Source organism: Echinops telfairi, unplaced genomic scaffold (genome assembly GCF_000313985.2).
Source record: "Echinops telfairi isolate 266 unplaced genomic scaffold, ASM31398v2 ScPeMD7_7427;HRSCAF=8465, whole genome shotgun sequence".
Classification (NCBI taxonomy): Eukaryota; Metazoa; Chordata; class Mammalia; order Afrosoricida; family Tenrecidae; genus Echinops; species Echinops telfairi.
Genome location: NW_022111327.1, coordinates 4,138,790 through 4,152,639, shown reverse-complemented (window position 1 = coordinate 4,152,639; position 13,850 = coordinate 4,138,790). Strand labels below are relative to the sequence as shown.

The window sequence follows — 13,850 nt, the reverse complement described above, 5'->3', positions numbered from 1 at the left end:
TGTTCCAATGCCCTCCAGGGGGCAGTATGGACTGCTACCTCCTTTTCAGGGGGAAAAACATCACACCATGCCCCTCCCTCTCTGCCCACCCTGGCACTTCAAAGCTTTTGTGCACTGGTCCAGAATCTAGATAAAGTGTTAGCCTCTGCCTTTGCAGCCCCTCTGGATCAGTCCGTGGCCATCAGTATCCCTACTTTGGGCAACACTGTTCTACAGCAGGGGTCCTCAAACTTATAAAACAGGGCCCAGTTCACTGCTCTTCAGACCCGTTGGAGGGCCGGATTGTAGTTTAAAAAAAACAACAACGATGAACAAATTCCTATGCACACTGCACATATCTGATTTTGAAGTCAAAAACAAAACAGGGCAAAAACACCCGGCAGGCCGGATAAATGTCCTTGGCGGGCTGTAGTTTGAGGACCCCTGTTCTAGAGGGTCAAACACCAAACTTAGGATCATTAAGTCTATTCCAACACATGGCAACCCTATAGGACAGGGTAGAACTCCCCTTGTGGGCTTCTGAGGCCATAACTCTTTATGGGAATAGAAAGCTCCATTGTTCTCCCACAGAGCAGCAGGTGGTTTTGAACTTCTGGCCTTGTGAATCACAGCCTAATGTGTAACCATTACCCCACCAGGGCTCCTCTAGAGGGTCCAAGGTCGGGCAATATGAATGTTCAAATCTGTCTTTTGAATCACAGATCCTAAAGACAGACGAAACCCCCCTGAGCAAAGAAATCTTCAAAAGGTAGGCAGACACCTCTTAAGCACATTTAAGCCATGTTTTACCAGAATCTTATGCTGACCTGTATTTTGGAGCAATGCTTCATCTTATCCTCTTGAGGTATGGTATTGGTGACTACTACTGCTTCAAAGCATGCATTGTTGATGCGGGAAATGGCGGGGCCAGAAAAGATTCCGTGAGTCAAGATGGCGTAAACTCTGGTCGCTCCAGCTGAGAGAAGTCTAGGGGAAAAAAGGCAGAGTTGACTTGGATTAATCTTGCCACTCTAGGATCCGAGTTAGGCAGAAGGAGAAAGAACTGGACTAGGAACAGATCGACTATTATTCTGGCAAACCTGTGACAGCCATTCTGTTATATTTTGCTTATGCTTGTGAACATTGGGGTGTTTTCTAGTAAATCAAATGAAGGGAGGTTGAGCCTATAAGGAAACATAACAAGGACTGTGGGAGCCCAAAACTCACCTGCAGATGGGTTTTGGGCTCCGATTGTCCTCCACAGCCTTCTACCAAATTGGGGGCTCATAACTTTAGCTCTGTCATTTTTATAAAAGTAGACTGCCACATCTTTCTCCCACAGCTAGTATGTTCCAACCACCAGTCTTTAAGTTAGCAGCTGAGTGCTTTTAAGCACTATGCCCCTGAAGATCCTTATGATGAAGAAAACACGCTCAGTGCTATCAAGTCAATTCCAGCTCATAGTGACTCCACAGGACAGAGTAGAAATGCCCCTATGGGTTCCCGAGGCTCTAACGCTTTATAGGAGCAGAAAACCTTACCTTTCTCCCATGGAACGGCTGGTGGATCCCAATTGGTAACCGTGAGGTTAGCAGCCCAATGTATAACTGAGTGACTATCCCACCAGGGCTCAGTTATGAAAAGAGGAAAGAGACAGAAAAAGACACATAGGGAAAAACAGCTATGTGAGGATGGAGAAAAAGATTGTAGTGATGTTGCTACCAGTCAAGGAATGCCTGAGGCCATGAGACAAGGAAGGTCCTTTGAGTATTGACTTGAGAGAGTATGAGACTGCTAAGAACCTCCTTTTGGACTTACACTCTTTAAAACCTTAAGAATATATTTTTAAGGCTACCTAGAGTTTGGAACGTTGTCAAAGATTCTATAGCAGAGCCTTGATCAAAAGGGGGGAATTGTGGTACAGAATTTAAGACACAGAATTTAAACTTTCTGGAGCCATGAACTCCTAAACCTACAATTCTGAGATAATCTTTAAACCTGAAGCCAAAAATATCCTCTGCAGTCTTCTTCAAACCAAACAATAGTTTAGCTTAATTAGGAAAAATGTCTGCCTTGAGCATCATGCTCTCCTAAGATCTATACGGGATAAAATTGACAACAGAAACCCAAAGGATTAGCTAGGATGAGTTCACGTTAATGAGGAAGGAGCAACCCAGAAAGGGAGCGTGTACAACGTGGAGAATGGAGAAAGCAATCACTGTCACTGAAATGTACGTGCAGAAACTTGAATTGGTGTGGGTTTTGCTGTGATTATTCTCAACAATGAAAGAAACACTTTTTGGAAAAGCCATCCTAGTATCAGCAGTAACAGAAATACCACAGGTATTTTAAGAAACAATTTTTTAAAAAGAAAAGAAACCAAGTTTATTTTCTGACAGTTTAGGAGGCTATAAGTCCAAAATTGAGGTGCAGGCGCTAGGGGTAAGCTCTCTCTCTCCTGGCTCTGGAGGAAAGCCCTTGTCTCCTTTCAAGATCTGTGGGGGTTGGTGTTCCTTGAATGTCCTTGAAAGCATTTTGGAAGCAACCTTCCCCTGGGTCTCCAGCACAGGGATTCTGCTCCTGACTTTTCTTTCTGGGTGGCAGTAGGGTCCTTTTGATCTTTGTTCCCTTGTTTATATCTCTTTTGAATCTCAAAAGAGATTGACTCAAGATACAACCCACTCCAGGAAATGGTCCCTTGCTCATTAGCATAACAACCTCAAATCCGACTTCAGAGGTTAGGCTTTATAACACATAGGAGAGATAATGCTATCAGATCAGATCACAAAACAGAGGATCGATACATAAGAAGAATCAGAGCCAAGGCAAGCTGATACATATTTGGTAGGAACACACATATCTTGAACATTACTCCAGGTTGGGGCAGCCCTAGGAAAGCTAGGACCGAATGTAAGGGAGGGAGATCAGCAATTGACATCCAAGAGAACAGGGAGCAAGCAAGTTCACACAGTACAAGAACTAAAAGCAAACCCACAGCAAACTCATTATAACTCAGTGGGCGTGACCGGATAGGGCATGGAAGAACTGGCCCCGCGAGTTTCGAGAGTGTAACTCTTTTTTCTCCCTTTTTCTAATAATTTTGTTGGGGGCTCATACAGCTCGCATCACAATCCATCCATCCATCGTGTCAAGCACATTGGTACATTTGTTGCCCACATCGTTTTCGAAACATGTTCTTTCTACTTGAGCCCTTGGTCTCAGCATTTTCCCCCTCCCTCCCTCCCTCCCTCCCTCACGAACCCTCGATAACTTATAAATTATTATTTCTTCATGTCTTACACTGACTGATGTCTTCCTTCACCCACTTTTCTATTGTCCATCCCACAGGGAGGGGGGCTATATGCAGATCACTGTGATCGGTTTTCCCTTTGTCCCCCCCTCTCCCCCCGTATCACTACTCTCATTATTGGTCCTGAGTGGTTTATCTGTCCTGGATTCCCTGTGTTTGCAGCTCTGATCTGTACTCGTGTACCTGCTGTGGTCTACCCGGATTTGTAAGGTAGAATTAGGGTCATGATAGGGTTGTGAGGAGGAAGCACTAAAGAACTAGAGGAAAATTGTATGTTTGATTGGTGCTATACTGCACCCTGACTGGCTCGTCTCTTCCTTGTGACTTTTATGTAAGGGGATGCCCAATTATCTACAAGTGGACTTTGGGTCTCCACTCTGCACTCCCCCTCATTCACACTGATACAATTTTTTGTTTGGGGTCTTAGGTGCCTGATACCTGATCCCACTGACACCTCATGATCACACAGGCTGGTGAGCTTCCTCCATGTGGGCTTTGTTGCTTCTCAGCTAGATGGCTGTTTGTTTCTCTTCAAGCCTTTAAGACCCCAGGCGCTATATTTTTGATAGCCGGGCACCATTAGCTTTCTTCCCCACATTTGCTATGCACCCATTTTAAGACTGTAACTCTTTATGGGAGTAGAAACCCCCATGTTTCTCCCATTAGCTAAGGCAATAACAGCTAAAATGGGCAGTTGAAAAGTAAAACTAGGATTTATTATTAGCTTAAGTAGCATAGACATAGGAAGGTATTGTTCTATATTCCCAGACCGAGGAATGCCTCCTTTGTTGTTTGTTTGTTTTAAATAAAGCAAATGTGGTGTGTCTAGATCAATGAAAATCCCTCTTAAGTTCTTATCATGCCTCCCAACTAAATCCGCCACCGGCCCAACAGCTCCACGCTCACTTGTCAGCTGCATGGCAGATTGTGCCGCAGGTATCGGCCATGTCGTCCACCAGGATGGCCACTCGGTCCTTCACGTCTCCCACGAGCACCATGCGGTCCACTTCGTTGGCCTTCTTCCGTTCTTTGTGAATCAAGGCGAAGTCCACATTCAATCGGTCTGCAATGGACGTAACTCTGTCGAACAAGGGATGCTCAAGAGTTAAAACCCAGGTGTGCGGCTTAGATGACAGACGAAACAGACTACAGGCTGAAGAAGGGGCTTGTTTTCTGGGATAGCAAACACACCGACACCAAACAATGCTCAGGGCTAAGAGAAAATAACTACCATTTACTGACTTCTCAAAAGGCAAACATCAAAGACAGGGTTTTATAGTAAAAAGAGTATCTCCATATTCTGAAGGTATTGAGTCGATTCGGACTCATAGCAACCACATAAAGACAGAGTAGAAAGGCCGGACTCACAGGAACCGCATAACGACAGAGTAGAAAGGCCCCAAAGGGTGTCCTAGGCTGGAATCATCATGGGAGCAGATTGCCAGGGCCATCATGGAACCATTGGGTTGGGTCAAACCGCCAACCTTCTGGTTGAAGGCTTAACCACTGCACTGCTACGGCTTCTTTATATTCTAATAATAGGTGATAAATGTCTTACTGAAACTTGGAGAACTAGGTTAGTGTCGCAGACAGAAAGATACCCTTATCCTGGAAAGTGGTCTGATGTTAAAGCACTGCGTTGTTTGTTTTCTTTTGCTAAACCCTTTTTATTTCATGAATTGGCTGTGGAAAGGCCGAGAATGAAGGCTTCTCTAACACCTCAAGTACACAGACAGGTCCAATTCATACAATGTAAGAGCTGTGGAGGGGGATTATGGCTAGGAAGTGAACCTGACCATGGCAGGAGAGTAGCAGTGCCCAGACTATTCTAATGCCCACACCCTCATCAAACTCCTTGTAATGATGGCAGCAAAACACCTATGACCTGTGAATGTGAACTGGAACCTGGACCTCAAGCTTAGAATTTCCTGCTAGAAAGAAAGATATTATCAGTTAACTGAGCAGAACCAGCAACTCACTGTACAACCCAAATTATCTCCAAGTCCAAACCCTAAGGCAGTTCTCTTTCTGACTGGGTTGTTGGTTAGGAGTCAGAACTGACTCAATGACGGTGAGTAGTAAGTAGATCACACCAACAACCAACATTAGTGTCTCCAGGGACAGACTGTGAGCATTCCCCTTGAAAATGGGAACCAGATCAGGATGCTCAGTGTGAACCCTCTTATTCAACATTGTACTGCAAGTCCTACACAGAGCCAAGAAGAGGAAGTGTGGGCCATGCAATTTGCTGCGGAAGAAGGAAAAGCATCTCCATTCCCAGATGATATTATCCTGAACATAGAAAATTGCGAAGATTCCATAAGAAAAGTTGCTGGAACAAAAGGAGAATCCAAGAGAGGTCTGTCTTTGAGGCCAGCCCCAATCCCAACTATGTTGACACCCACCTCTCCCCTCCCAGAAGAATGCACTCCAGAGGACAGCACTGAAGCTACGGCTTGGGGAGAGGGGCCCATCTGATCAGGGCACACAGGAGCAAACGAAGAGGGAAGGAGAATGGAACACATCCTGGCCCACCAAGCCCCAAGGACGATATTCTTTCTCAGAACAGCCCATGCACGGAGAGGATCACAGGGCCAGCCTCAACACAAGACCCTCATTGATCCATAGCGCTACGGGGGACAACACTGGAGACAGCACGGGAATTGTGCCTGATCTGACCCCATCACACTGGGGCGAAACGCTAGGGGCGTGCAACAGAGCAGCAAGGGGACCAAAGCAATTAAATCCCCGGGAAATACCAAAAACAGACTTTGGGGCCAGGGTGTGGCACCCCATCAGATTCAACTAGAAAACACGCCTAAAGGTCAACAAACACACCTGGAACTATTCACTGCTTTTCTTTTTGATCTTGGCTTTTTGTTTGTTTTCTTTTGCTCTGCCTTGGTTTTTGTGGTTTTGGTTGTCTCTGCATGTCTATCTGGATAAGATAGGCAGATAGACATCCAGAGAAAACAGTGGGACTGAGGTTTCTGGGAGGTGGCATACATAGGAGGGGAGACAGGGAAAGGAAGTGGGTGTTAACAAACCCAGGGACAAGGGAACAACAAGTGTTCTAAAATTAATGGCGAGGAAGGCATAGGATAGGGCTTGATCAAGGGCAATATAAACAAGAGGAATTACCGAAACCTGAATGAAGGCAGAACATGATAGTAGGATAAGAGGAAAGTAAAAGGAAATAGAGAAACGAACTAAGAGGCAAAAGGCATTTATAGAGGTCTAAATACAGACAAGTACATACCTAAATATATTGATATATAATGATAGGGCAGTAGATCTAAGTACAAATATTTATATGTTAAGTATTAAGGTAGCAGATGGACATTGGGCCTCTACTGAAGTACTCCCTCAACACAAGGACACTTTGTTCTAATAACCTGGCATTCTGTGATGTCCAACTTCCTGACACGATAGCTTAAGACAAAATGGATGTATTGCAAATGTGGTGAAGAAAACAGATGGTGCCCAGCTATCAAAAGACACAGAACGCCTGGGGTCTTAAAGGCTTGAAGACAAACAAGCGGCCACCTAGTTGAGATGCAACAAAGTCTACATGGAAGAAGCACACAGGCCTGTGTGTTCATGTGGTGTCAATGGGATCTGGTATCAGGCATCAAAGACCCAGAACAAAAAAATTACATCAATGTGAATGAGGGGGGAGGCGTGGAGTAGAGAGACCCAAAGCCCATTTGCAGACAATTGGACATCCCCTTACAGAAGGGTCACAAGGAAGAGACGAGCTAGTCAGGGTGCGATAGAGCACCGATGAAACACACACTTTCCTCTAGAGTTCTTTCATGCTTCCCCCCACTCCCTCACTATCATGACCCCAATTCTGCTTTACAAATCTGGCTAGACCAGAGCATGTACATGAGTACAGATAAGAGCTGGAAACACAGGGAATCCGGGACAGATAAACTGCTCAGGACCAACAATGAGAGTAGTGATACCAAGAGAGGAAAAGGTGGGTGGGGGGGGAGTGGGAACTGATCACAATGATCTACATATATCCCCCCTCCCCCCGTGGGACAGAAAAGTGGGTGAAGGGAGACATTGGTCAGTGTGAGACATGAAAAAATAATAACAATTTACAAATTATCAAGGGTTCAGGAGGGAGGGAGAGAGAGGGGGGGGAAAGGAGGAGCTGATACCAAGGGCTCAAGTAGAAAGAAAACGTTTTGAAATGATGATGGCAACATATGAACAAATGTGCTTGACACAATGGATGGATGCACGGATTGTGACAAGAGCTGTATAAGCCCCCAATAAAATGAGTTAAAAAAACAAACAAATAGGAAAATCCAGCTAAGCAGCAGAATACAAGATCAGCATAGAAAGATCAGTTGGATACTTCTCCAGCAGTGTTTCCCATGGTGGCTGATACGACAATTCTCTTGAGGGCTGCAAAAGCAGAGGACTCAAGTTTATCCTGGATTATGGGCTACCGTACAAAAGTGTTTAATTAACAGGGGGGAGTGTGAAGTAAATTTTTCATCTGCAAAGAGGAATGTGGACCCAATAAGTTTGGAATACCTGGGGTTGAACCACTTTTGACACGGAAGAGCCAATCGTGTCCCTCGTGACAATTTAAAAATGATTTACGAGCTAGAAACATATTTCTTAGAAATAAGAACATTTAAAGTAAAATTGGAAATGAAACTAGGATAGTTTCATTTCCAATTTTACTTCAGAGCCACGTGTACGGGCAACCCCTGCTCTATACAGGGAAGTGAAATTTCACACATAGCCAAATAGCTCTTGGGACTCCAAGACGAAGTACCATAGACTGGGGGAATATGTCCATTAATTGGCAGGACATAGGTAATAAAATATTTTGTACCTTACTTTGGTTAAGTCTGGGACCCTACCAGCTAAGATACAACTGTTGATCTCTTCCCATCCAGAGTAAAGGAGAGTTAAGGAGAACTGGAGACTCAAGGGAGCAATCAGCCCAAGGGACTAATGGACTGGATGACCACCACTTACATGACCATCACACCAGAAGAATTAGATGGTGCCCAGTTAATACTACGGACCTACTCTGACTGGGATCAACATAGAGGATCCCAGGCAGAGAACAACAACAAAAACCAAATTCAATAAAAAGACTTGGTCTGGCAAAGACGGGAAACTTTCAAGACTATAGCCCTAAGATACCCTTCTGACCTTGAAATTAAGCCATTCCCAAAGATGGCTTTTCAGGCAAACAACAGGCCGGTGAAGTAATTGGCACCCAAAGAGGTATGCATTCCTTAGATCAGGTTCACAAGATAAAAGGTTAACATTTGCCTAAAAGCTAAGAGTAGACATGAAGGAGAAATCTAGACAAGACGGGAAGCCCCAGTGGAAACACAACATAGAAATGGCACACAAACAGAGCACGTGCTGGAGAAATGGAGCACGTTCCCATCTGGAAAGATGGGAACGTAAACCACCCATAAAACATCAACAATCAAAGCCTCCTGTCTCTTTGTGTGTGAAGAGGGAGCGTTGGGACTAGCAAGCAGCGTCGCTTACACTGTATGAATGAACGAATGAATGAATGCATTGTTTGGTTGACAGACATGATAGCTTGTCACCAGACTGGTTTGGATCACCTTGGGTTCCAATTGCTGACCTTGGGCAGCAGCCCAACATGTAACCCACTATGCCACCAGTGTACTTTATTGTTAGGTCCCATTGAGTCAGCTCCTACCCACAGCCACCGTGTCCAGTCCTGGATCTGCCTCACAATTGCTCCTATGGCTGTACTTGTCCCATAAAGTACTCCGCACATGCCCTTTATTATGGTGAGGAATTTACCTCTGATTCACATTTTCCTGAGCAATAGTTTTGTAGGGTCCTGAAAGAACCCTTCCCCAGTGACTATGGTCACAGATCTGTGTTTCCGTTTGGCCTGTGACCAAATGAGAATATATAATGTGTGAACAACCTAGCCATCGTGGGTACCTTGATCGAAATCAACAGGTACCTTGTGATCCCCAACTCTGGGGAGAAAACCCTCTCTGGTTATTCTAAATGGGACAAAATATTTTCAATGCCCCGTGGGCAAGGTGTGAGACGCGCACTCAACCAGTTCAGGCAAGCGGGGCAGCCATTTGTGAGGGAGGGGTGGGAAGTAGGTGTTTTTTTAGGTAACTGGTGACATGATCTTACATTTTGGTAAGAGGGCACAGGACAGAATTCTCAGCTTATCAAGTCAGTGGAAGTTACTGAAATGCCAGCGTTGCTGTGAAACAGCCAGAGAAGATTTGACTCAGAGAGTTCGGAATTAGCTTTTCCTAATCATCTGTGCTTTCTAGCTCACCATTCTATTTCCACAACGAGAACATGTGTCAAGCTCATCAATGCATTCCTAATGAGTAATCCACTAAGGAAATCAAGAGCTTTTAGCCTGTTCCACGTGGGCCTCTGTATTAAGCACTGTAACTCAACCTTTGGCAATTAGCCTGTTTAAAGATTTCAGGTCTTGACTTCCAATAAAAATTCCATCCTTTATTTATGTTCCTTCCTGGTCTTTTTTTTTCTTCTTCCCCTTCTCAGTATGCACACAGACACACTTACCAAGGAAGATTGGATGAAGCATTAGCTACAGTGCAAGCTGTAGAGAAATCTTCCTGTTATTGTACTTTAATCTCAAGGATCAAAATGGTCTAGCCAACAGCATTATAATAGGCACAGAATAGCTTACTTTTCCACTGATAGCATCTGGCTTGATAGCAGTAGCCTTTTACGGGCAGGTGTACAGGTGTACAGCTGTGGCGGCAGCAGGACCTAGTTCCTCGTGCGTTGCGGGAAAGCCCACAGCGGCCTGGCTTTCTAGGGGCCCCTTTGTTCCTTGTCTTCTGTTGGGTCAAAAGGAGTCCTCCCACATGTCTCGTCCATGGCCTCCCCCAGACTACTCCCTTCCCCCCTTCAAGGTGTAGTGCCAGAGCTGATCACCGAGAACACTTTGGCGCCAAGGCCATTTTGATCAGAGGTGCCGTTCCTTCCCAGGGCAGCAGTTCTGGGAAGGCCTGACTCCTTCCCCTTTCCCTTAGAGAATATACAAAGTCTTGCTGGCTGGGGGTGGAGTGTGGGGACTACGAATGCAGACCAAGCCCTTAACCTGCTGGTCACGAGGTAAACAAGCAGTACTAGTACCGCACCTCTCCGTACATCATTTTTCCATAAATAATAAAGCCCGTGTCTCCCAGGGTGATGGTTCACTTCCCTGGGATCTCAGTACCTAGAAATTGAGAAAGACTATCCCTGTTCAAAACATTTGCTCACATCTTCCAAGTAGTGAATCGGGTCCAAGCAAAACTACACCCAACCCATGGCCTAGTTATCAGTACAACCATTCTGAAGTACTTCCAAACACTATCGCTTAAGATAGGAAAACGTTACTTTTTGTTTCGAAAGGGAACCACCCCAGTCTTCTGAGAGACTGTCCCAGGAGAACGAAACCACGACTCATTTCAGTCATACCTCTTAGCTCCACCAGCATCGGGGGAGACAATAGTGCAGTTCCTCCACTCGGAGATATTCTCCCTGATCCACTTCAGCACAGCTGGCTCGGCATACAAATTATCCACTGGGATATCAAAAAAGCCCTGCAGTGAAGAGGCTGGATTACTTTAGCTTCATTAAAGGGCTTCAATCCATGACTGACTAACACAAAGGCAATCACTGCTTGCTCAAAGAAGACCTTCCTGGAACATTCAAATTCATGGGAAGGCAGGCCAGTGGGGCAGACTGGAACTGGGCTTATCAGGGCTGTATGAAAGCCCAGACCGGAGCAGCAAGGCAACCCTCCAGGCCAAGCCACAACTGATCGTGTGCACATAAATGAGCCCTTGCGGGGAACAGCTCAGACCAGCCGAATCGTCTAGCCAACCTGCAGACTCAGGACAGAAATGGATACTTACTGCTTTATGCCACAGAAATGCTGGACTGGTTTGTTAAAGGGCAAGAGCTAACTGGTCAGTCGTTCAGAGATGCTAGGCTACTCACATGCATCAGGTGGCCGCGACTTGTTATAAATCACCAGCTCATCTATGTTCTAATTCTTATGGCTACAAATTTGTTCCTCTTCTGTAAAATGGGTATAGCATCCTGTCCCACGTACCTCAATGGGCAGCCGTATAAGACTCAGCGGCTAATGATTTTAAAGTCTCTCTGTTTTAAAAGTATAGGCTATAACATGCTACTGTACTCCCTTTACTCTGGGTTTATGGGAGGGAGGAACGAATGTTTTGGGCTGTAAATTTAAGATCCTGAAAACTCAGGAATGACAATGACAACAGCTCCCATTGTCTGAGTGCCTGTTCTGTGCTACACATTATATAGCTGACCCCTGAACAACTTGGGTTTGAACTGTGTCCAGTTATCCATGGAATTTTTTTTTCTTGAACGCCATGTGCTGCTAATCATCTCCAGGTGAGCACGACGTCTCTCCAGCATAGTGCACAACACTGAACAAAGGGATTTCTGTCTTGGCTTTCATGTATTTTTCCTCGCATATAGTACAGTACCATAAACCTTGAATTACACCAGGAGGCCCAGTACAGCACCCCTCATGGTGCTGGAAGTGCTCCCACAAAGCAGAGAACAGTTATGTCATGACAAGGAACAGTTGAATTGCTTCGTATTGGACCATACATAGATTGAAGCTTGCAGCTGCGGTTGCATGCCATTTCAAGATAAAGGAATCAAACACAAGGACCAGAGATTAAAAAAAAAATTTTAAGGTACATTTGTGAAACCATAACTACAGCTATATCACCAGGTGCAGCAAACACCTTGTACTTTTTGCCAAATACTTTTTCAACTCGTGTTGCAAATGGAGCTTTGATGTTAGGGGCAGTGTGTTATATGATCCACAGCATACAAAGTATGTGCTAACCAACTGTTTTATATTATCGATAAGGCTTTTGGTCCACAGTACGCTATTAGTAGTTCAATTTGGGGGGGGGGCAAAAGTGATATGGGGCTCTACAACTGCACAAGGAGTTGACACTGTTAACCTGTGTTTTCCAGGGACAGCTTTTCTATGAATCCATTCCCGTACCTTCCGACTCACGAAAGACAGCATTTTACCGAATATGATCATGAAAGTGAGTGCACAGAGACGTTCAATAACCTGCCCAAGGTTATAAAGCCAATTAAGCGAGAGCCAGTATTTGAACCCAGGTCTGCTCCCAAAGCCTCCCTCGCTAACCAGCCGCTAACAACTAAAATCAGGAACTATGCTTCGGGGGAATGGGCTCTACAAGTTGGTGAGGCCTAGTGCACTTGAGCTGTGCTTGGGCACAGGTTGTTCTCTGCAGTCTTCAACATTACCAGTTCTCAGGAAGGAGCTGCCGTTAGTACCTGAATTTGAGATGCATGTAGATCCATGGTGATAATGTGATCTGCACCTGCTACAGAGAGCATATTTGCGACAAGCTTGGCTGAGATTGGGGCCCGGCTCTATAGAGAAAAAGGAAACAAGAAAGAGCAAACACTCGATTTGAGTAGTAGTTCATTCCTTCAACTGCACCGCCCCCCAACAACAACATCAAACAAACAAACACACAACCACTGCCAGAGTTCACTCATAGTGACCCTATATTAGGTTTCCGAGACGGTTTATCTTTATAGGAGTGGGCCGCCTCATCTTTCATCCAGAGTGAGTTTGAGCTGCCAACCGTGTAGTAGACAGTCTGATGCTTAACTCACCAAGGTTCAAAAGGCTTTTAATTAATGTGTACCTACTAAATTCAGGGCACCCAGTGGCCAGGGAATTGATCTAAATAGACATGCCACTGACTTGCAACAGTATTAAGTTGATCATCTCTTTCCCAATTTGGGAAACATTTCAAAGAAGAAAATAGCTCTTATGGTCTTAACATAATGCACACAGCTATTTTCTGTCTACTCCAGGGTTTCTTATGCTTATAACTGTGGAAGAAACCAGATTGGGGGGCACAGTGGCTACTGCCGTGGACTCAATCAAACAGTTGTGAGAACTGTGCAGTATTGAGCAGGGGTTTCTTGTGTTGTACACAAGGTCAAAACCGGACTCCGTGGACCCTAACAACACAGTATCAGGGTACTTACGAAGAAGTCACACATGTATGAATTCTATAGGCATACAGATCACAAATGTGATGTTTTATATAAGCCATATGAAGGGGGTTCAAAAAGCTAGCGGGAAAACTCCATGGCCTTTTTCAATTCCACTCTTCCATAAAGTTTTTGAAGTCCCCTCTATTTCTGTTTTTGGTGGGTAAGGGCAATTTCTAATGGAACCTGTATTTGATGATTAAGGGATTTGGGTGTGTGTGACTTTGGTCAAGTGTTTCTGTTTCCTCTGCTAGGGGGGGAGGGAGGAAGGGGCAGGGGAAGGGAGAAGAGAAAGGAGCGTAAAGAAAGAAAGAAAGCAGGGAAGGAGGGTGGGAGATACTGTCCTACCTTATCCTTCTTATCCTGGCGAGCATAAGGGAAACACGGAATGACCGCAGTCACCCGGCTGGCGGAAGCAATCTTGCAGGCATTAATCATGATCAAAAGTTCCATT

The 13,850-nt window shown here is 45.0% G+C and overlaps 1 protein-coding gene across 1 annotated transcript in view; it reads right to left on the bottom strand.

Annotated features, from left to right (window-relative positions):
* PRPS1 (phosphoribosyl pyrophosphate synthetase 1) overlaps positions 1 to 13,850 on the bottom strand; it is a 25,207-nt gene that overhangs the window by 2,306 nt on the left and 9,051 nt on the right. Inside the window, exons 3-7 of the mRNA XM_004710099.2 lie at positions 13,745 to 13,850; positions 12,662 to 12,760; positions 10,778 to 10,902; positions 4,196 to 4,369; positions 807 to 966 (exon numbers count right to left, since the gene is read on the bottom strand). Coding sequence (XP_004710156.1) covers positions 807 to 966; positions 4,196 to 4,369; positions 10,778 to 10,902; positions 12,662 to 12,760; positions 13,745 to 13,850 — 664 coding nt within the window. The remainder of the gene's footprint in view (positions 1 to 806; positions 967 to 4,195; positions 4,370 to 10,777; positions 10,903 to 12,661; positions 12,761 to 13,744) is intronic.